The sequence below is a fragment of the Moschus berezovskii genome, chromosome 4, assembly GCF_049115385.1.
Source record: "Moschus berezovskii isolate FMDL1 chromosome 4, NW_MosBer_1.0, whole genome shotgun sequence".
Taxonomy (NCBI): Eukaryota; Metazoa; Chordata; class Mammalia; order Artiodactyla; family Moschidae; genus Moschus; species Moschus berezovskii.
The window spans coordinates 2739833-2763290 of NC_142463.1; the positions used below are offsets into that span (position 1 = coordinate 2739833).

The window sequence follows — 23458 nt, forward strand, 5'->3', positions numbered from 1 at the left end:
CACTGGCTTCTTAATTAAAACAATGGAAGGTAACAAAAGTAAATTACTCATTGTATCCAAAGTGGGGGGAAAGGATAAAAATATAAATGTACTTTTTCAAGTAAAAAATTTTAAATACTTTCAAATTACAGCCACAAAACTTTGGGGATTTTGATAAGACACATGATAAACATGGTATCCAAACTGCAAAGTTTCCTGTCTTCTGTATGTCTAAACTTCGGGTTTCTGAACACTGAGTGCTGATCTTTCCTAGCTGCTACAGAGAAATGCACATTATGTTGTGAAGAAGCAATGTACTTTCCTTGGGGGAGGAGGTAAGAAAGAGGGGTGAGAGGGCTAGGTTCTCCGGAGGTCTCGCCCCGCTCCCTGCCGCAGTCCCCCACCCCCTTCCCATCCCCCCACCTCTGCTCCTGCTGCAGGGCCTCGGCGTGCTGCTGGTTCTCAGTGTGCCACAGGTGCAGCTCGTTCTGCATGGCGTCCACGTCCTCCTGGATGTAATCCATGATCTTGCCCAGGGGAAGGGCGCTCCGGCACAGGGTCTGGATGGACACCCGGAGCTTCTCTATCTCCTTGGAGACGATGTCCTTCTCCTTCTTCCAGGCTGACTCGAAGACGAGCAGCTTCTCCTGGGAAGAGTGTGAAGGGAGAGGAGCACACTCACTCCTGAGGGCAGAGGGACGTGGGTGCAGGGACAGCACTGTCACAGGACCCGCTGGACCGCAGACAGGCCTTCACGCCCGTGACCCCGAGGCTCAGCCAGCAGCGCCCCGTGAGGGCCTGTATAGTAAGGTCTGCATCTCCCAGGTGACTGGAAACCTACAGCTGTTCTTATTACAAGAGCTCAGGCAGGGACACAGAGGATGATCCCCCAAGGAAAGGGGATCTGGGGCTGCATGCCACTCCCTGAGGGCCCCGCCTCCCCACTTGACAGGGCTGCAGCCCCGCCTGCCTGGCCAGTGAAAGATAACCCGCCCAGCAGGGGAGGACCACCGCAGAGGCAGGAGCCAGAGTGTGTGGGTGGAGGGCGTGGCCAGGGTACCACGGGGCAGCAGGGGAGGCTGAGGCTGTGGGGCCTGGGGCCCTGGGGCAGGGTCGGTGGCGGAGGGGCTCACACGGCCGCTGCTGAGGGAGGTGAGGACGGAGGCGACTGGAGACCTTCGCTCGGTTTTGGCCAGGGTTCTTGGGCTCTGTGATGCAAGCAACCCCTAGAATTCTCTTTGTAGGAGACAAAGACATCTCTGAATCTCAAGAACCAACAGGCATCTTGGCTTGGGGACCTCTCCTGGGGAAATTAACACTCTTCAGGACCCCCCTGCCCTGGCGCTCCCACTCCACACAGGCTGACCACATGCCCCTGCTTTACCCACGGACAGCAGAAGTCAGATGCATTATGTTATAACTGATCAACTTCTTTTATTACTAGACTTGTTTAATGTAGTGACACATAACCGCTCATGTCACTTCTCAGCGGGTTTCAGACCAAGACCCCAGAGGGCAGGAACCTGCGTCTGGTCCGTGTAAGTGCTCCTTAAATACCTGCCAAATGAGCAGATGAAGTGAGTAAGAGATTTACGTGTCAAGGTCTGAGCTCCACTGTGTTCTGGCCTTTAGCAAACACGTGGAAAGCCTTAACACAATGCCTGGCACACAAAAGCATTAAAGAAATAGGACTACAACAAAAGGCAAAGCTCACAGAACCAGTAAGTGAGTTCTGCAAGGTTGCAGGATACAAGATAAACATACAAAAATCAACTGACTGTTTCTATTGCTGGCAATGAACACATAGCTACTAAAAATAAAAATACACTGCCATCTATACTCAGAAAAGAGAAGTACTATTCATAAATCTAAGAAAATATGTACAGAACTTGTGTACTGAAAACTATACAATGTGGATAAAATAAATCAAAGGAGGTCTAAAAAGAGAGAGCCACACCCTGTCCATCAAGTGCAAGATTAACACAGTAAAGACGTCAGTTCTCCCCAAATTGATACACAGGTTTAATACAATTCCTACCACAGTCCCAAAAGGTTTGTAGATGTGGACAAGATTGTCCTAAAACTCATACAAAAAGGCACAGGATCTAGCATGGCTGAAACTTTTTGAAAAAGAAGAAATGTGCGGGAAGCATCAGCCTACTGGATCTCAGGACTTAACTAGAGCGACAGCACTCAGGACGGTATGGTCAGGGCAGGGTGGACACCCAGATCCAGGGGACAGAGCAGAGAAGCCAGGTCCTCCTCACAAGTATGCCCACCTGATTTCTGACAAAGGTGCTACGGCAAGCCAGCGGAGGAGACGCAGGCTCTCAACACACGGCACTGCAGCTGCTGGACACACGGGCAGAACAGAACCCTGACCAGAACCTCACAACTTATACAGAAACTGCCCTTAAACGGACCATGGACTGAAATGTAAAACATAAAACTATAAAACTTCTAGGGAGAAAACCTAGAAGAAAATCCTTGGGATTTAGGACCAGGTAAATAAATGGTTCTGACTTGACACCAAACACGACCAGCTGAAGGAAAAACTGATAAATGGGCTCTGTCACCATTAAAAACTGTTCATGGGCGACAAACCCTGCTGACAGCATGGAAGACAAACTAGATAGTGACAGGATGTGTGTTCAAACCACAGGCCTGGCAGAGGGTTAGGACCCAGGGTGTGGAAACTCCCAGACACCAACAGCAAAAGAGCAAAGAGTCAAGTTAGAAAACGGACAAAAGAACAAACAGTTCACCAAAGAGCGCGTGAAAAGAGCCTCAAAATCAGCATCCGTCAAGGAAATGCAATTAGAAACACAGTGAGATGTGGCCCCACACCCATGAGAATGGCTAAACCAACACACTGTAAGCACATCAGACGCTGGGAGGGCACAGAGAACCTGCACCCTCATTCGCGGCTGCTGGGAACGCAAAACGGTTCAGCTGCTCTGGAAACAGTGTGAGCAGGTCTTTGAAACTCACCGTGCAACTGCCATACAAGCCAGCAACTGTACTCCTGGGCATTGATCCCGGAGAAGACATGCTGACACAAACACTTGTGTGGGTAAGTTCATGGAAGCTGCACTCAGAGCAGTCAACAACTGGACACAACCAGATACCCTTCAGGGAGGAAACAAACACACCCTGCTACATCCATATCACGGAAAGCTACTTGGCAAGAAAAAGGGAATGAACTGCTGCTTCACACAGCAACCTGGACGGACCAGCTGAGAGTTACGCTGAGTGAAGAAAAGCCAGGCTCAGAATTACATGCTGCATGACTCCATTTCCACAGCAGTCTTAAGACGACGGCACTACAAACTGGAGAACAGGCTAGCAGTTGCCAGCGGTCTGGGACAGGGTGGGGTGGAAGGCAGAGGGTGGGTGTGGTTGTGAAAGGGCAACAAGAAGGATCCTGGGATGCTGGAGATGCCCCGTATCCTGACGGCATCAAGGCCTGCATCCTGGGTGCGACACTGCACTCAGCTTTTCCAGATGTCATCAGCGGGGAGAACTGAGAAAGGGGTCCCCGGGGTCTCTGTTATCTCTTACAACTACATTCGAATCTATGGTTATTTCAAAATAACTTCAATTTTTTAAAAAAGGTAGTGGCTATAAAAGTGCTTTTGAATTAAAATGTGAAGTGACTAAAATGAACCAATACAATGATAAATTACTTCCTGGGGAAAAACGTGCTGTCCTTATTATACTGACTATACAAAAAAGATCTTCATGACCCAGATAACCACGATGGTGTCATCACTCACCTAGAGCCAGACACCCTGAAGTACAAACTCAAATGGGCCTTAGAAAGCATAACTATGAACAAAGTTAGCGGAGGTGATGGAATTCAGCTGAGCTATTTCAAATCCTAAAAGATGATGCTATAAAAGTGTTGCACTCAATATGCCAGTAAATCTGGAAAACTCAGCAGTGGCCACAGGACAGGAAAAAGTCAGTTTTCATTCCAATCCCAAAGAAAGGCAATGCCAGAGAATGGTCAAACTACTGCACAATTGCACTCATCTCACATGCTAGCAAAGTAATGCTCCAAATTCTCCGAGCCAGGCTTCAACAGTACATGAACTGAGAACTTCCAGATGTTCAAGCTGAATTTAGAAAAGGCAGAGGAAACAGAGATCAAATTGCCAACATCTGTGGAATTATCGAAAAAGCAGGGGAATTTCAGAAAAACATCTACTTCAGGTTCATTGCCTACACTAAAGCCTTTGACTGTGTGGATCACAACAAACCGTGGAAAATTCTTCAAGAGATGGGAATACCAGACCACCTTACCTGCCTCCTGAGAAATCTGTATGCAGGTCAAGAAGCAACAGTTAGAACTGGACATGGAACAATGAACTGGTTCCAAATTGGGAAAGGAGTACATCAAGGCTGTACATTGTCACCCTGCTTATTTAATTTATATGCATAATACATCATATGAAATGCCTGGCTCGATGAAGCACAAGCTGGAATCAAGGTTGCCAGGAGAAATATCAATAACCTCAGATATGCAGATGACACCACCCTTATGGAAGAAAGTGAAGAAGAACTAAAAAGCCTCTTAATGAAAGTGAAAGAGGAGCGTGAAGAAGTTGGCTTAAAACTCAACATTCAAAACAACAAGATCATGGCTTCCAGTCCTATCACTTTATGGCAAATAGATGGGGAAACAATGGAAACAGTGACAGACTTTACTTTCCTGGGCTCCAAAATCACTGCAGATGGTGACTGCAGCCATGAAATTAAAAGACATTTATTTACTCCTTGGAAGAAAAGTTATGACCAACCTAGACAGCATATTAAAAAGCAGAGATATTACTTTGCTAAAAAGGTCCATCTAGTCAAGACTATGGTTTTTCCAGTAGTCATGTATGGATGTGAGAGTTGGACTATAAAGAAGCCTGAGTGCCAAAGAACTGATGCATTCAAACTGTGGTGTTGGAGAAGACTCTTGAGAATCCCTTGGACTGCAAGGAGATCCAACTGGTCCATCCTAAAGGAAATCAGTCCTGAATAATGCAGCTGAAGCTCCAATACTTTGGCCACCTGATGCGAAGAACTGACTCTTTGGAAAAGACCCTGATGTTGGGAAAGACTGAAGGCAGGAGGAGAAGGGGACGACAGAGGATGAGATGGTTGGATGGCATCACCGTCTTGATGGACATGAGTCTGAGTAAGTTCCAGGAGCTGGTGATGGACAGGGAGGCCTGGCGTGCTGCAGTCCATAGGGTCGCAAAGAGTCGGGCATGACTAAGCGACTAAACTGAACATTATTACAGTGATAATATTGACGACTGACTTAATTGAGACATTTAAAATTCTACTTAAACCCACTCATAATGATATGAAGTAATTCCGATGTATCTGGCATCGTACTGACTCTAACACAAAACTGTCCAGGGCAGAGAACTCAGGACGGGGACTAATGTGCGCTACATCTGATAAAATCGGTGAGGCCCACCTCAGACTAGCACACCAAGGGGCTGTCTACCAACCTCCCTCAGGATTCTGTGCCACGGCTCCAAGGGGCACTGGGAACATAAACCTGGGAGTTCACAGTCTCACTTTTGAGAGGCTAAGGACTTTTAACACAAGAGACTTTTGGGCTAGGATTATGATAGCTGGGAGAGGCTTTTCCTATTGCTGCAAAATATCAAAATTCTGGCATTTTCCAAGCTTTCACTTAAAGCTGCGGGTAGAGTGGGTAAGTCAAGACTGACTCTGTGCTTTAAAAAGCACCCCCACCGACGACAGGCTCTGATTTAGACACAGCTCGTTCTGCTGTATCAGCAACTTTCCAGACAAACGCAACCATTATAAACCCCAGTTTTATAGACTTTTAATATTACAGTAAAATCTGAGAATCCACCACTGTACTCACCACACAGGAATTAGTCATATGAAATATGCTTAATTTTTGAAAATGGAAGAGAAAAAAATATAACAGAAACTGTGGGGTCACACAGAGTCGGACACGACTGAAGTGACTTAGCAGCAGCAGTGCCTAAAACCCGCTGGATCGTGGGCAGACTCGGGGCGGTAAGGCCCATGCGCTCTGCAGGGACCAGCGGCCCGGCCCGCCTCCCCACCTCCAGGCTATACGGCCTCCAGAGCTCGGCCTGGCCTCGGTCTCCTCACAATAAAACGGAAATGCTAACATTGACCCTGCAGGCAGGATTCGATGGGATAACACAAAGCAAGCAGCTCGGTGCCTGCCTTGCTCACAGTAAACCCTGGACGGACGGTCACCGCTGTCATGAACATCTCTGTCGCGAAGGACCGGGGCACCGGCCTCGGGAGAGGGTGCAGCTGGCGCGCCTGCAGGCAACACGTGCGCCGCGTGGTCAGCGCCAACCCACGCGGGCTCGCCCGGCTTCAGGCGGCCGAGTTCTCCCGTCGGAACGTCGCTTACCGTCCTCCCTGACACGTCGCTCTCTAAAACACACAGCCCACCCCACGAGACGTGCTCTCAAAGCTCTTCGGGGAAAGGCGGCATTCTGGGCTCACAGCTGAGCCGGGCTGCTGCAGGGGACGCGGGGACACTCGCCCGCCCCCGGCGCCCTCGTGCCTGCTGCTGGGCGGGCTCCCTCGTGCGGGCTGCAGACTGTTGACTCAGCTGCTGTCGGGCAGCGGGACCTCTGGCAAAGCGTTTCCTCATTTGGCTGGCCACTTCACACGCGCGCTACGGAAGAAGTGACTTTCCAGGACCTTTCAGGGGAACAGGTACCTCTGGGACTGAATATTAACTGCATTTGCCACACACATACTTATCCCCAGAAGTGTGGGCATTTAATTGTTTATAGTGACTTTTTAAATTTATAATTATTTATTATTTTAAGTCATACACATAAAAAGCATTGACCTGAGAGATTTGTTTCTTTACATTTCAACATAAGGCTTCAGGAAAAGAAAATAGTGTTGTTAAAATAATGGTGCAAAGCCTGACCCACAGGTCTCGCAAGAATCTCTCAGGAACAGGAGCAGGTACAGCACTGCCCTCCACTCGGCCGCTGATCTGAGGGGTCCCGGGCCCTCCTGGGAGAGCTGTGCCCCATGTTAAGCAAACCCAATAAACAAAGGCCTGATGAATAGAGAAGGGGGCGATAAATCACGGCGTGTGGGCACCTGCTCTAAATAGCACGCTCCCCCATGACCTCAGGAAGTGACTCATTACAGTCTGTCAGAAGTTCCTTTTCTTCCTAAACCGAGGAATGCCTGCGTCCAAGCCACACGAGGAAAGCAGAGACCCCCAGGAGGACTATTCTGAGGGTCCCGTCCACCCAGAGACACTCTGTCATCAGACTTCTCTGCAAAGCATACGTTCATGTCCGGTGTGGGTCAAACGGAACACATGGGAAAATGGTCTGGAACGAAACACTTTAACGTTTAACATACAGGAAAGCACCTAAGACAGAACTGCACAGTTTGAGAGAACGACATGGTGCCACCCGCAGCCACTGCCTGGGTCAGGAGGGCAAACCCTGCCAGGGCCCCCAGAGCCCAAGGTGCCACTGCCGGATCGAGTCCCGGCTCTGCGTGACCAGCTCTGCTGTTCGCATACCTGCCTGCCTGTTCCACGTGTGCAGGACGGATGGAAGGAATCACACACACACACTCACTCTCTCACGTATCCGTGCGTGCTGGCCTCTGTCCCTCGGCACTGCTGAATGGCGATGTGACCATAAGAATACACCGACGCACCCATCCAGTCCTGCACTGGTGGACACACAGTGGTTCCTGGCCTGGGGCACGACAGACCACACGGCTGTGAGCCGTCTTACAGGTGTATCCCAGCACACACACGCAGCGGACCCTCCAGCTCATGCGGCGAGAAGTGGCGCTGCGGGGTCAGCGGGTACATCTGTCTTCAGCCACGTGACGCCCCAGCACCGAGCTTTACGACGCGGTTGCACCAACGTTCACCAAGCATTTTCCACCAGCCAGGACTGTATTTCTGCACTCTGATGCCAGAGCTGGCACCTGTGGGCCCAGATGCCCTGTTTCTTTGGCATGGCACCCTAGCAAGATGCTGTGACTGTTCTAACTCACCCACATGTGGCCCTGAAAAGCTGAAATCTGTAATTAACCTGTCAAGGAATAAGGAGAATAACACAACCTGACCGCTGCAGGTAATGGCTGCTGAGCACTGGCAGCAGAGAGTAAACCACTGCTCCGAGCCAGGGGCACGCTGTGAAAAACCTTCCAGATGATTAAAGATCTGCTCACGGGGCCTTCCCCTGTGGCCGTGTGGTCCAGTGGTTAAGAATCTGCCTGCCAGTGCAAGGGACAGGGGTTCAATCCCTGGCACGAAGAGCCCACTCGCAGCAGAACTGCTGAGCCCACACGGCAGCGAGAGAAGCCACAGCAGTGAGCAGCCCCTGCACCAACACGAGGAAGCGCCCCACTCGCCACATCTAGAGAAAGCCCGGTGCCGCAACAAAGACCCCGGGCAGCCAAAAAAAAAAACCCTGCTCACTGCGGCCACTGCAGATAAGAAATGAAACACAGGCAGGAAGCCTTTAGAACGCACGCGTGAGACGCTGCGTAGCGTGAGGCTGACTCCCAGACTGGATGCAGGCAGGCCCGGGGGACAGCCTCCCTCTGAGACTGTCTACATAACCTCAGACACGACAGCTTTGTGCCTGTTTCCAAACTTAGAAAATGGGGGCAACACCTGTCTTGTAAGTTCCCGTGAGGATTAAATGAAGCAGGAGATGCAATTCCTCAGGGACAGTAACTGCTCTACTGACGTCAGCTGTTGTTATAATGATTATATCGTCTACAACTGAGAACAACTCATGGGTAAACGTCTACAGGAGAAAAAAATGCATATATGGAACCACCTAGCACCTGGTGCAGAGAGAAATCAAAAGGTCATTAAATGTCAGCTACTTCTACAGACATCACCGTCCTTGGAGAGGAACAAGGAACATTCTCGGAAGTGTGTGAGGTCCTCTGAACTCTGCGTGAGTTCACTGCAGCTGAAGCCCGAGGTTACTGCACAGAGTAGAGAAGATGCAACTTCAGACAGGCCTTTCTGACTGACCCCAAAATGTTAATAATTTAAAAATCATCCTGTCACAAGGAAAACTGATCAGAACGACACTAACAGAGCAGGCAACAGGGAAATGTGGAACTCAGACTCCCAGCTAAAGGAATGAAAGTGAAGAATACATTACTGGCCTAAAACTGGTCCTTTCGAGCATTTTTATGAAAGGCTATGACCATGTATTTATTCTTTCAGATAAAACTTTTTTCAGCCGCACTGTGCAGAAGTAGGATCTTAGTTCCCGTCAAGGACTGAACTTGCACCCCTGCACTGGAAGGCAGAATCTTAGCCACTGGACCACCAGAGAAGCTCCCCACATGAGCTTTAGAATATCCTTCGCCAAATTCCAAAACGTCCACTGAACACTTACTGGTGTCCCATTACACTTGTAAGTTAACTTGAGAGAAGTGACATCTCTATAACATTGTGTTTCCATGCAGAACACAATGTCTCTCGTGACTTTTTCCAAGCCCTTTATATTTCTTGGTAGAATTCAGTGGCTTCTCAATACAGTTGCTATAAATTCTCACTAAAGCACACATGCTGTGGAAATTTACATTCTTGTTTCCAGTTCTGGAGGAAGAGCTTGATACACATTGTTTCCAACTGGTTATTGCTGACATACAGGAAAAATACTGACTTTTGTGTATTTATTTTGTCCCAGGCCACCTTACACATTTGTTAAACATATTTAAATTTTAAGGAGTTGACTGACTTGGCAGACTGCTGTCATCCTCAAATGATGATGACCCCGCCTCCATTCCAGAATTCAGTCACATTTCTCTTTGCACCAGTTGGCCCTCCAGAGTACCCCTCCAGGGTGCCTCGGCCAGGTCTCACTTCACATCCCTGTTCCTGAACTCCATGGAGACACCCACAGCCCCATCCAGCTGTGTAGGACGCTGACTGCTCCGTGCAGGACCTCTCCCTCTTGCGGCCAGCAGCACCCTCGTACCCCAGCTCACTGCAAGCTCCCAGTAACAATGGACACTGAACTTTAGAGCGCCGTTTATCCTCACTCTTTTCTCTTTTTTTGCACTGGGTCTCTGTTGCAGCACGAGAGCTTTCTCTAGTTGCTCCCCATGAGTGGTCTCCACGGTGGTGACAGTGAGCTTTGACGGACGGCTAGTGGACTCGAGCAGAAAGCCATCCTGAGTCTGCAAAGGGAGAGACCGCACCCTCAGCGTTGGCGCTGCTCCTGGGCAGGAAGAGGGAGGCTGGGAGTAGCCAGCGTGAAGCTGCAGGACACAGAGAAGGCCCTGAAGCGTTGGAATGACGCGAGGGAGGAGCAGGAAACAGGGAGTGAGCGCATCCAAAGGAGGTGAGGAAGTCCTGCGATCCCTAGCAGTGCTGGCGAAGTATTTATCTCCCAAGTCGGTCAGTAAAGACTGGAGGGGCTGCTGCTACTTGGAATGTGAGGACAGCAACATAAGGGACAAGGAACGTGAAGAACCAAGGAGATACAGCACCACCAGCACGCTGCCGGAGTGACTGACTCCAAAGACTCGGGGATCTGCAATTGAGCCAAGAGAGAATCCAAAACAGCTATTTTAAGGAAGTTTGATGAGCTGCATAAAAACGCAGACAATTCAACAAATCAGGAAAATAATACAGGGAAATAATGAGAAGTCTCACAAGGAGAAACAGAAATTCTGGAGCCAAATAACATAGTGACTGAAATGAAAAATGTGACCAGAGCATCAGCAACAGAACAGTTCAAGTGGAAGAAGAATGTGAGAAGTAGCAGACAGGACCTTCCAGATTATCCAGCCCAGGGGGGAAAGAATGAACAGAAAAGAGTGAAGAAAGCCTATGCAAGCAACTGGAGGGAGAAAGAGGCAAAAAGCTTACTTAAAGAAATAATGGCTGAGAACTTCCAAAATCTGTAAGACATTTGGACATCCAAGTTCATGAAGCTCACAGTTCATCAAACAAACTTCGCTTAAGGAGATCTTGGGCCTCCCAGGTGGCACTCATGGCAAAGAACCTGCCTGCAATGCAGGAGACATGAGAGACGTGGCTTGGATCCCCGGGTCAGGAAGGTCCGCCGGAGGAGGGCATGGCAGCCCACTCCAGTGTTCTTGTCTGGAGAATCCCCATGGACAGAGGAGCCTGGTGGGCTACAGTTCATAGGGTCTCAAAGAGGCAGACACGACTGAAGGAACTTATCACACAAGTAAGGAGATCTTCTCTAAGATGTATTATAATAAAACTGTCAAGACTCAAAGCAGCTGGTAACTTCCTGCTATAAAGCAATCTGAAAATCTGTCTGGAGAAACTTTACAGGCCAGAAAAGAGTGGGGCAAAATATTCAAAGAAATGAAGGGGAAAAAAAGCGTTAGCTCAAGAATACTCCATCCAACAAAGCTACCCTTCAGAAATAAAGGAGAGGTGAGACTTTCCCAGACAAACAGAAGTTGAGGGAGTTCACCACTACCAGACCTGCCTGAGGAGAAACACTGCAAGGGACTCTTCAGGCTGGAACAAAAGGATACTAACTAGTAACAGGAAAACATACAACACTATGGTGAAGATAAGCATACAGTCAAATTCAAAATACTCTAATGCTACAATATGATGGAGGTATTAATCACTTAACTCTAGCATGAAGGTTTGAGGAAAAGTACTAAAAATAACTAAAGTCACAATAATTTTGCTAATAAACAACATAAAAAGAGGTAGACCATAACATCAAAAACATATGAAGGGGGAGTAAAAGCATAGAGTTTTTGTATACAATTGATGTTGTTATCAGGGTAAAATAGACTGTTATATCTGCAAGATGTTTTATGTAAGTTTCAGATTAACCACAAAGCAAAAACATACAGTAGATACAAAAAGGATGAAGAGAAGAGAACCAAGCCATGCCACGATGGAAAGACATGAATTCACAAGAGAGACAAGAAAACAGGAACACAGGAACCACAAAAAGTCAGGAAAACCACAGGGCGGCATTAGTAAGTACTTTGCTGCTGTTGTTCAGGCGCTCGGTCGTGTCCGACTCTTTTAGACCCCATGGACTGCAGCACGCCAGGCTTCCCTGTCCTTCACCATCTCCCCGAGCTTGCTCAAACTCACGTCCATTGAATCCGTGATATTATCCAACCATCTCATCCTCTGTCACCCCCTTCTCCTCCTGCCTTCAATCATTCCCAGCGTCTGGGTCTTTTCTAATGAGTCAGTTCTTCGCATCAGGTGGCCAAAGTATTGGAACTTCAGCTTCAGCATCAGTCCTTCCAAAGAATATCCAGGACTTGTCTCCTTTAGGATTGACTGGTTTGATCTCCTTGCAGTCCAAGGGACTCTCAAGAGTCTTCTCCAGCACCACAGTTTGAAAGCATTATTCTCAGGCACTCAGCCTTCTTTATGGTCCAACTGTCACATCCATACATGACTGCTGGAAAAAACACAGCTTTGACTACACACGTATTTGGTGGCCAAGTGATGTCTCTGCTTTTTAATATGCTTTCTAGGTTGGTCATAGCTTTTCTTCCAAGGAGCAAACATCTTTTAATTTCATGACTGCAGACTGCAGTCACCATCTACAGTGATTTTGGTGCAGACTGCAGTCACCATCTACAGTGATTTTGGAGCTCAAGAAAATAGTCTGTCACTGTTTCCCTTGTTTCCCCTTCTATTTGTCATGAAGTGATGGGACCAGCAGCCATGATCTTAGTTTTTTTAAGTTTGCGTTTTAAGCCAGCTTTTCCACTCTCCTCTTACCTTCATCACGGGGCTCTTTAATTCCTCTTCACTTTCTGCCATAAAGGTGGTACCGTCTGCATATCTGAGGTTACTGACATTTCTCCCAGCAATCTTGATTCCAGCTTGTGCTTCATTCAGCCCAGTATTTGGCATGATGTACTCTGCATATAAGTTAAATAAGCAGGGTGACGCTACACACCCTCCTTTCTCAAATTTGGAACCAGTCCATTGTTCCATGTCCGTTTCTAACTATTGCTTCTTGACCTGCATACAGGTTTCTCAGGAGGCAGGTAAGGTGGACTGGTATTCCCATCTCTTGAAGAGTTTTCCACAGTTTGTTGTGATACACACAGTCAAAGGCTTTGGCATAATCAATAAATTCTCTTGCTTTTTCTATGATCCAATGGATGTTGGCAATTTGATCTCTGCTAGAAGTTCTTGGTTCACATACTGTCGAAGCCTAGCTTGAAGGATTTTGAGCATTACTTTGCTAGTTCATGAAATGAGTACAATCATGCGGTACATGATTGAACATTCTTTGGCATTGCCCTTTGGGATTGGAATGAAAACTGATCTTTTTCAGTTCTGTGGCCACTGCTAAGTTTTCCAAATTTGCTGGCATATTGAGAGCATCACTTTAACAGCATCATCTTTAGGATTTGAAATAGCACAATTATTCTACATGTAAATGGACTAATTCTCCAATCAAAAAGACAAGAGAAAGACAAGTCCTGTATAGTAGGGGGTGAGGGGAGAGGGAAGTGGAGGTACCAAATTCCAGTTATAAGACAAATAAATACTCAGAACGTGCTGTTCCCACAGCACTGTTCACTACAGTGAACAGTGTACATTATATATGACAGTTGTTAGGAGAGTAGATCCCAAGATTTCCTTCTTTTTTTCTATCTATATGAGATGATGGGTGTTAGCTAACTTGTTCTGGCAATTATTTCACCATATATTTAAGTCAAGTCATTATGCTGTACACCTTAAAAGTACACAGGGCTATATGTCAATTATATCTCAGTAAAACTGGGGAGCGGGGAAAGTCATAGAGTGGGTGGGATAGATGAAGCAAGACTCAAGTATCTGCCCCCTACAAGAGATTCACTCCATCTGTAAAGACATACAGAGGCTCAAAGTGAAGGGACAGAAACAGATATTCCACAAAATAGAAGCCAAAAGAGAGCTGCTGCTGCTGCTGCGTCGCTTCAGTCGTGGCCGACTCTGTGCGACCCCACAGACGGCAGCCCGCCAGGCTCCCCCGTCCCTGGGATTCTCCAGGCAAGAACGCTGGAGTGGGTTGCCATTTCCTTCTCCAATGCATGAAGGGAAAAGGGAAAGTGAAGTCGCTCAGTCATGTCCCCCAGCCCTGCTGCTGCTGCTAAGTCGCTTCAGTCGTGTCCGACTCTGTGTGACCCCACAGACGGCAGCCCGCCAGGCTCCCCTGTCCCTGGGATTCTCCAGGCAAGAACGCTGGAGTGGGTTGCCATTTCCTTCTCCAATGTGTGAAAGTGAAGTTGCTCAGTCGTGTCCGACCCTTAGCGACCCCACGGACTGAAGCCTACGAGGCTCCTCCATCCATGGGATTTTCCAGGCAAGAGTACTGGAGTGGCTTGCCATTGCCTTCTCCGGAAAACAGAGCAGGGGTATCTATACTTTTGGCAGACCGAATAGACTTTAAGCCAATAACTGCAACAAGTGACAAAAATGGTCACTATGTCAGGATAAAGTGGTCCACTCACCAGGCGATTACAGCAACCACATACATACGCTCCCCACACTGGAGCACCTAGACAGTGTGGGAAATGCTAATAGGAGGGTGAAGGCAAACTCCTGGGCTCCAAGCTGCCCATCTGGCCACGGAGACAGAATTCTGGAGAACCGCCAAGCCTCCTACTGAGTCCTGCCATCGAGGCAAGAAAATCCGTGGCCCAAAATTTTGTAAAGAGGACAGATGACTCCGGGAGTACCCTCAGAAAACCAGACCAAAGGTGCCAGGTGGAGAAAACTGGAATCGAACACGCAGAGGAATTTAAATCTAGAGAAGATATTCCCAGAAGGGCCGTGCTTTCCATCCCTGGCATCTCCATGGCCGCACTGACCACATTTAAAGAGGCAACAACAAATCCTCAAGGACAAAGTTACTAACATCCTTTTATGCCATTTTCATTACATCTCACATTCCCTTAGCCTCTTTACAATCCTGTATTTGCCACTTAGATTCCTCAGGAGCTCGGACATTAAAAAGGTGTGTGCGGGCATTTCTTATAAAAAAAAAAAAATGTTAGGATGCTCTCACCTTGGTCAAGCGGGGAGAGCCATGCGGTAAGCATATAAGGGTGGAGGAGCTGGGCTCATGCAAGCCACGGCCCACAGGATACAGCCCTTCCCCCACCCCCTGACACAGCAAGCTGGACAGACACTCCCTCCCCCCACTCCCCGTCCCGCACATCAGCAGGAGAAAGACCTCATACCTGGGACACACAGTGCAGGCGGGGGTGTGCACTGTTGGTTAGGATGATGCTTTTAGGTCTGCCTCAAGTGCATAGCTCCCCAGCTCCCCACCCAAATGAGCCAGGTCCAGCAAGATGGAGGGAGCAGACAGGCTCCTTCCTCCCCAAGCACGAGGGCCCCGGGCCTTCTGAGGGTTTAACGCAGCCAGCCCTTGTGCTCAGGTACCAGAAGCACAGGTTAAGCAGCTCCCACCTCACACCCCCAGGGATGAGCGACCACCTGGAGCAGAAGCTCAAAGGTACCGCTGTGTTCCCTGTTGTGCCTCCGAACCACCTCAGAATGTTTCAATCAAAGGTACCGTCATGTTTCCGGCTGTGCCTCTGAATCAGCTGGGAATGTTTCAAACGCATCCACCCCGGCATCCTGCCCAAAGAAGGACCCGTGGGTCTGGGGCAGACCCAGCACCAATATCTAACAAACTCTCTCTGGACGGGTCTCGTGCACAGACTGCTCTAAGCAGATGCACCTTAAGTAAATTTCAAAGGATACAAGGTTCTAAAGTTCCCTTGCTTTATGTTTCACAATTGCCTCCCACACAGGCGGTGACACAGAATGAAGCTAAGTTTAAAAATACACTTTACAAGTATTTTTCTCTCTCCACAGTCATAGCTGGCAACGCCCATTAGGATTATTAAATTATTTTGCTTTTCCTTTCCATCCCTCTATTAACTAACAGAATCTGCTGTTTTAAATGTCTTCTAAAATATTTATCATTTTTCTATTGAGCCTATTGCTCCAATCTTTTCTTACAAGTTTGGCTCCAGTTTCATTTTTATATATTCGGACTTCTAAATTCAGACCATAGCTCCAAAGATACCAGATAAACTAATCACAGCCAAATCAACCATTAATCCCAAAAGGCCGTTACTGGGCAATGGGAACCCCAGTGGATTTCCTGGTTGGCAGGTGAGCTGGAGAAGAATTAAGACCTGTAACTGGAAGTAGCCAGAGTATCAGAGATCTCAGGAGTAAATGACCTTTACAGAACTAACAGTGAACACAAGGAGTGTGCCCAAGTCCAGGAAGAGCAAAGGACATTCGGATACAGGAGGTGGGGTCCCAGAAACCCTTGCGGGGTGAGGACGAAGCAGGAGCGTTGATGCAGCGTCACGGAGAGCTTGCGCTCGAGCTGGGACTCACTTAGTTGCGCCTCCAGCAACCGAAAGCTAACCCAGAGACACACCCTACAGCTCCTGCATTCTTCACGGCAACTGACGTCAGCAAGACAATAGTCGGGCTGGAGACTGGTGGGTGATGGCTGCATGGAGGACCAGTGTAGCCAGCAGACAGGCAATGCCCCTCTGAAGAGGGGACATGTGGGCCGGGACCCGACTGGAGGTTTTCTGTTGACAGGTCCTGATACGGACCACCAGGCCCAAGAGGCCAGGATCGCCTCCAGATACCCATGGCCAAGACCACCTGCACAAATCAGGGAAGGAGAAGGCCCGGCCGCAGGACAGTACACTCCAGACAGCTGCCTCGCCCTGCCTCCCATGGACAAAACTCGAGCAAGCTCAGAGCGACAAACCTCAGCTCTGGGACACTGCTGAGACCTCTGGGGCAGCTGTCCCACAGTTCCTCCCGGGGCTTCCCGGGGTGGGGGCGGCGAGCTGAGCCCCGTGTATGAGAGGAGCACAGACACTCCAGGTTAATTTCGCTGGAACACAGATAATAAACTTCCATTTGAAAATACCAGTAAAGGGAATATAGTTTTGCAGTGGACAAATGATTATCTATGAGCAAGCAAAGACATGACTGAACAACAAAGCAAAGATCATTTTAGGGATGTAAGAACTGCTCAACATCAGGAACTATATTAATATGTGACAATCTCAACAGCTGCCAAAAGAGATCTGATAACAGCATCCGTTTCTGATGAGATGTCTAGAGCAGTGGCCAGGATACGGCAGGGGATGAATTAAGTGGCTGAAGAGTGAATGAACACTGACTTTTAAAACCAGATAACTTATCATAAAACAAGTTAATATTAAGGTTAAAAAGAGGTTAAGTAAAAACCAGTAACTGTGGAGGTCAAGGTCAAGGCCAAAAAGCCACAGTTAGAACCAGACATGGAACGACAGACTGGTTCCAAACTGGGAAAGGAGTTCGTCAAGGCTGCATAGTGTCAGCCTGCTTATTTAACTTACATGCAGAGTACATCACGTGATATGCCGGGCTGGGTGAAGCACAAGCTGGAATCAAGGTTGCCGATATCAGTAACCTCAGATACACAAATGACACCACTTCTATGGTGTCACAGAAAAGCAAAGAGGAATTAAAGAGCCTTTTGATGAAGGTGAAAGAGGAGAGTGAAAAAGCTGGCTTACAACTCAACATTCAAAAGACTAAGATCAAGGCATCCAGTTCCATCACTTCATGGCAAATAGATGGGGAAATGATGGAAACAGGGACAGACTTTATTTTCTCAGGCACCAAAATCACTGTGGACAGAGACTGCTGCTGCTGCTGCTGCTAAGTCGCTTCAGGCGTGTCCGACTCTGTGCGACCCCATAGACGGTAGCCCACCAGGCTCCCGTCCCTGGGATTCTCCAGGCAAGAACACTGGAGTGGGTTGCCATTTCCTTCTCCAGTGCATGAAAGTGAAACTCTTTGTGACCCCATGGACCTCAGCCTACCAGGCTCCTCCATCCATGGGATTTACCAGGCAAGAGTACTGGAGTGGGGTGCTGTGCCATTGCCTTCTCCAGTGGACAGGGACTACTGCCATGAAATTAAAAGACGTTTGCTCCTTGGAAGAAAAGCAGTGACAAACCTAGACAGTGTATTAAAAAGCAGAGACATCACTTTGCCTACAAAGGTTCATATAGACAAAGCTACAGTTTTCCCAGTAGTCATGTATGGATGTGAGAGCTGGACAATAAAAAAGGCTGAGCACTGAAGAATTGATACCTTCAAATCATGGTGCTGGAGAAGACTCTTGAGAGTCCCTTGGAAAGCAAGATCAAACCAGTCAATCCTAAAGAAATCAACCCTGAATATTCTTTGGAAGGAATACTTTGTCCATCTGATGTGAAGAGCCAACACATTGGAAAAGAGCTGGATGCTGGGAAAGATTGAAGGCGGGAGGAGAAGGCAACAGCAGAGCATGAGATGGTTGGATGGCATCAGCAACTTGATGGACATGAGTTTGAGCAAGCTCCTGGAGATGGTGAAGGACAGGGAAGCCTGGCGTGCCGCAGTCCACGGGGACACAAAGAGTCGGACAGGACTGAGCAACTGAACGACAACAAAAACAAGGGTAACAAGGGTTCGACTTAATTTAAAACAACAACAGAATAAACCCAAAGAACAGAAGGCAGGAAGTAAAGAAAACCGGAGAGATCAGTGAAAAGTAGAACAAAGAAACAAGCTGGTGGTTTTAAGAGACTGACAGACAAATTTCTGGAGAAACAGAAAAGCACAAGCAAGTCGTATTATTAATTTTTAAAAAAGTGCAAAACTAAACTACAGATAAAGCAGACATTTAAAAGGATTCTATCCAAAGCTCCTTTGCAATAAGCTTGATAAATTAAAAGAAATCAATAACAGAACTGACTGTGTGGAGAAGGCACCCACGCAGGGGGACGGTCTAGTCCAGGAGTGACTGGGAGCTCATCCGCAGGGGAGCGGCCACCCTGGTGTTCTGGTGAAGGTCACTGGAGCCCAAGGTGGGTGAAGCCACACAGGCCAGGGGTAACGGCAGCAATGGGAGATGGGTTACATACAAGGGGGATTCATGTAATAGGTTCATCTATGAAGGACAACGAGAGCCAGGTTTCACATTGTTGGAGAAGGGAAATGAAAATACAGAAAGGGAAGAGACTGCCACACGCGTGCGCACACACACACACGAGGAATAAACCCTGCCGTGTGTGTCCATGTAAACACTCACACACACACTTTTCATCTGGAGCTCTGACCAACCAGAGGGCCTCAGAGAAGAAACACTTGAAAAGCAGTGAGCACCCCGAGGGAGCAGACCATGGTTTCTGAACACCATCCTCCACTGAAAGGAACCAGGAGGAAACGGCTCACGCCAGGGCTGGGGCAGCACAGGAAGAGCCTATGACGTCCTGGTGGGCCAGAGAATAAGGAAGGGCTCCAGGAACAGCACGGGCAGGATGGAGGGCCCCGCTGGCCGAGTAAGTGTAAGATTAATGATAGAATAAAGTCGGAAACCATGGTGAGCCCACAGTGACGTAAGGAATCAAACTGAAAATGAGAGAAAAACGGGATACCTACGGGGTCTGGAAGTACTTCCCCGCCATGCAGCATTAATTACACAGAGTAACTGCACAGTGGAGAAGAGACCCGCGGGCGCAGCAGCCGTAACGGGACAGATGAGAACACGTGCCGCGGGACGGGACAGGCAAGAAGAGCAGGCCTCCCTCCTGGGCGGTCTCCACCCAGGATGGCCACGATGCTGAGGAGGTGCCCGCGCTCACTTCCTGGGCGGGGCGGGGTGGCCCTGCTGCAGGGATGGAGAATGGCCGTGTTCTGAGAAACACGTTTTAAACGGTTCCCTGTTCAGGAACGTAACTGGGGTGATGCCTGCAATCTGTTCTCAGGGGACAGAATTTCTCTGTCCCTTACATACACGTTTCCTCCAAGTGCAAGCGTCCTGTGACACTCACTGTGGCCCCAAACAGGCACGTGCTTGGGCCTGGCACACTGACAGAAGCCCACCCGCTCTGGGACCTGTTATCACGGCCACCGCTTCCACCGCTTCCAGGACGGGCTTCGCAGGAGGCCTTCCTTCCCTGGAACCCGAGCCGGCTTCACTCCCCTGGGGCTGGAGGTGAAGCCAAGACTCACCAGAGGACCAGCGCGGGGGAAGGGCAGGGGTCCGAGCGGGAGGACCACGACACACGCTCCTTTCTCACACAACACACACACACGACACACGCTCCTTTCTCACACGACACTCACACACGACACACGCTCCTATCTCACACAACACTCACACACGACACACGCTCCTTTCTCACACGACACTCACACACAACACACGCTCCTATCTCACACGACACACACACACGACACACGCTCCTTTCTCACACGACACTCACACACGACACACGCTCCTTTCTCACACGACACACACACACGACACACGCTCCTTTCTCACACGACACACACACACGACACACGCTCCTTTCTCACACGACACACACACACGACACACGCTCCTTTCTCACACGACACACACACACGACACACGCTCCTTTCTCACACGACACTCACACACGACACACGCTCCTATCTCACACAACACTCACACACGACACACGCTCCTTTCTCACACGACACACTCGCACACGACACACGCTCCTTTCTCACATGACACTCACACACAACACACGCTCCTATCTCACACGACACTCACACACGACACACGCTCCTTTCTCACACGACACACACACACGACACACGCTCCTTTCTCACACGACACACACACACGACACACGCTCCTTTCTCACACGACACACACACACGACACACGCTCCTTTCTCACACGACACACACACACGACACACGCTCCTTTCTCACACGACACACACACACGACACACGCTCCTTTCTCACACGACATACACACACGACACACGCTCCTTTCTCACACAACATTCACTCCTTTCTCACACGACACACACACACGACACACGCTCCTTTCTCACACAACATTCACACACGACACACGCTATCTCACACAACACTCACACATGACACACGCTCCTTTCTCACACGACACACACACACGACACACGCTATCTCACACAACACTCACACATGACACACGCTCCTTTCTCACACGACACACGCTCCCTTCTCACACGACACACACACACGACACACGCTCCTTTCTCACATGACACACACACACGACACACGCTCCTTTCTCACACGACACACACACACGACACACGCTCCTTTCTCACACGATACACACACACGACACATGCTCCTTTCTCACATGACACACGCTCCCTTCTCACACGACACACAAACATGACACACACTTTCTTACACAACACTCACACACGACACACGCTCCTTTCTCACACGACACTCACTCCTTTCTCACACGACACACACACACAACACACGCTCCTATCTCACACAACACTCACACACGACACACGCTCCTATCTCACACAACACTCACACACGACACACGCTCCTTTCTCACACGACACACACACACGACACACGCTCCTTTCTCACACGACACTCACTCCTTTCTCACACGACACACACACACAACACACGCTCCTATCTCACACAACACTCACACACGACACACGCTCCTATCTCACACAACACTCACACACGACACACGCTCCTTTCTCACACCACACACACACACGACACACGCTCCTTTCTCACACGACACTCACTCCTTTCTCACACGACACACACACACAACACACGCTCCTATCTCACACAACACTCACACACGACACACGCTCCTATCTCACACAACACTCACACACGACACACGCTCCTTTCTCACACCACACACACACACGACACACGCTATCTCACACAACACTCACACACGACCCATGCTCCTTTCTCACACGACACACACACACGACACACGCTCCTTTCTCACACGACACTCACACACGACACATGCTCCTTTCTCACATGACACACGCTCCCTTCTCACACGACACACAAACATGACACACTTTCTTACACAACACTCACACACGACACACGCTCCCTTCTCACACGACACACACACACGACACACGCTCCTTTCTCACACGACACACACACACGACACACGCTCCTTTCTCACATGACACACGCTCCCTTCTCACACGACACACAAACATGACACACTTTCTTACACAACACTCACACACGACACACGCTCCCTTCTCACACGACACACACACACGACACACGCTCCTATCTCACACGACACTCACTCCTTTCTCACACGACACACACACACGACACACGCTATCTCACACAACACTCACACATGACACACGCTCCTTTCTCACATGATACACACACACGACACATGCTCCTTTCTCACATGACACACGCTCCCTTCTCACACGACACACAAACATGACACACTTTCTTACACAACACTCACACACGACACACGCTCCCTTCTCACACGACACACACACACGACACACGCTCCTATCTCACACGACACTCACTCCTTTCTCACATGATACACACACACGACACATGCTCCTTTCTCACATGACACACGCTCCCTTCTCACACGACACACAAACATGACACACTTTCTTACACAACACTCACACACGACACACGCTCCCTTCTCACACGACACACACACACGACACACGCTCCTATCTCACACGACACTCACTCCTTTCTCACACGACACACACACACGACACACGCTATCTCACACAACACTCACACATGACACACGCTCCTTTCTCACACGACACACGCTCCTTTCTCACACGACACACACACACGACACACGCTCCATCTCACACAACACTCACACATGACACACGCTCCTTTCTCACACGACACACGCTCCCTTCTCACACGACACACACACACGACACACGCTCCTTTCTCACACGACACACACACACGACACACGCTCCCTTCTCACACGACACACACACACGACACACGCTCCTATCTCACACGACACTCACTCCTTTCTCACACGACACACACACACGACACACGCTATCTCACACAACACTCACACATGACACACGCTCCTTTCTCACACGACACACGCTCCATCTCACACAACACTCACACATGACACACGCTCCTTTCTCACACGACACACGCTCCCTTCTCACACGACACACACACACGACACACGCTCCTTTCTCACACGACACACACACACGACACACGCTCCTTTCTCACACGACACACACACACGACACACGCTCCTTTCTCACATGACACACGCTCCCTTCTCACACGACACACAAACATGACACACTTTCTTACACAACACTCACACACGACACACGCTCCCTTCTCACACGACACACACACACGACACACGCTCCTATCTCACACGACACTCACTCCTTTCTCACACGACACACACACACGACACACGCTATCTCACACAACACTCACACATGACACACGCTCCTTTCTCACACGACACATGCTCCTTTCTCACACGACACACACACACGACACACGCTCC

At 49.1% G+C, this 23458-nt stretch overlaps 1 protein-coding gene across 11 annotated transcripts in view; it reads right to left on the minus strand.

Moving 5' to 3' along the window:
- IFT54 (intraflagellar transport 54) overlaps positions 1 to 23458 on the minus strand; it is a 63212-nt gene that overhangs the window by 2026 nt on the left and 37728 nt on the right. For all 11 annotated transcript variants that reach the window (XM_088835063.1, XM_055401798.2, XM_055401797.2 and 8 more), the window contains one exon: positions 403 to 626. In XM_088835063.1, the coding sequence (XP_088691189.1) occupies positions 403 to 626 (224 nt within the window). The remainder of the gene's footprint in view (positions 1 to 402; positions 627 to 23458) is intronic.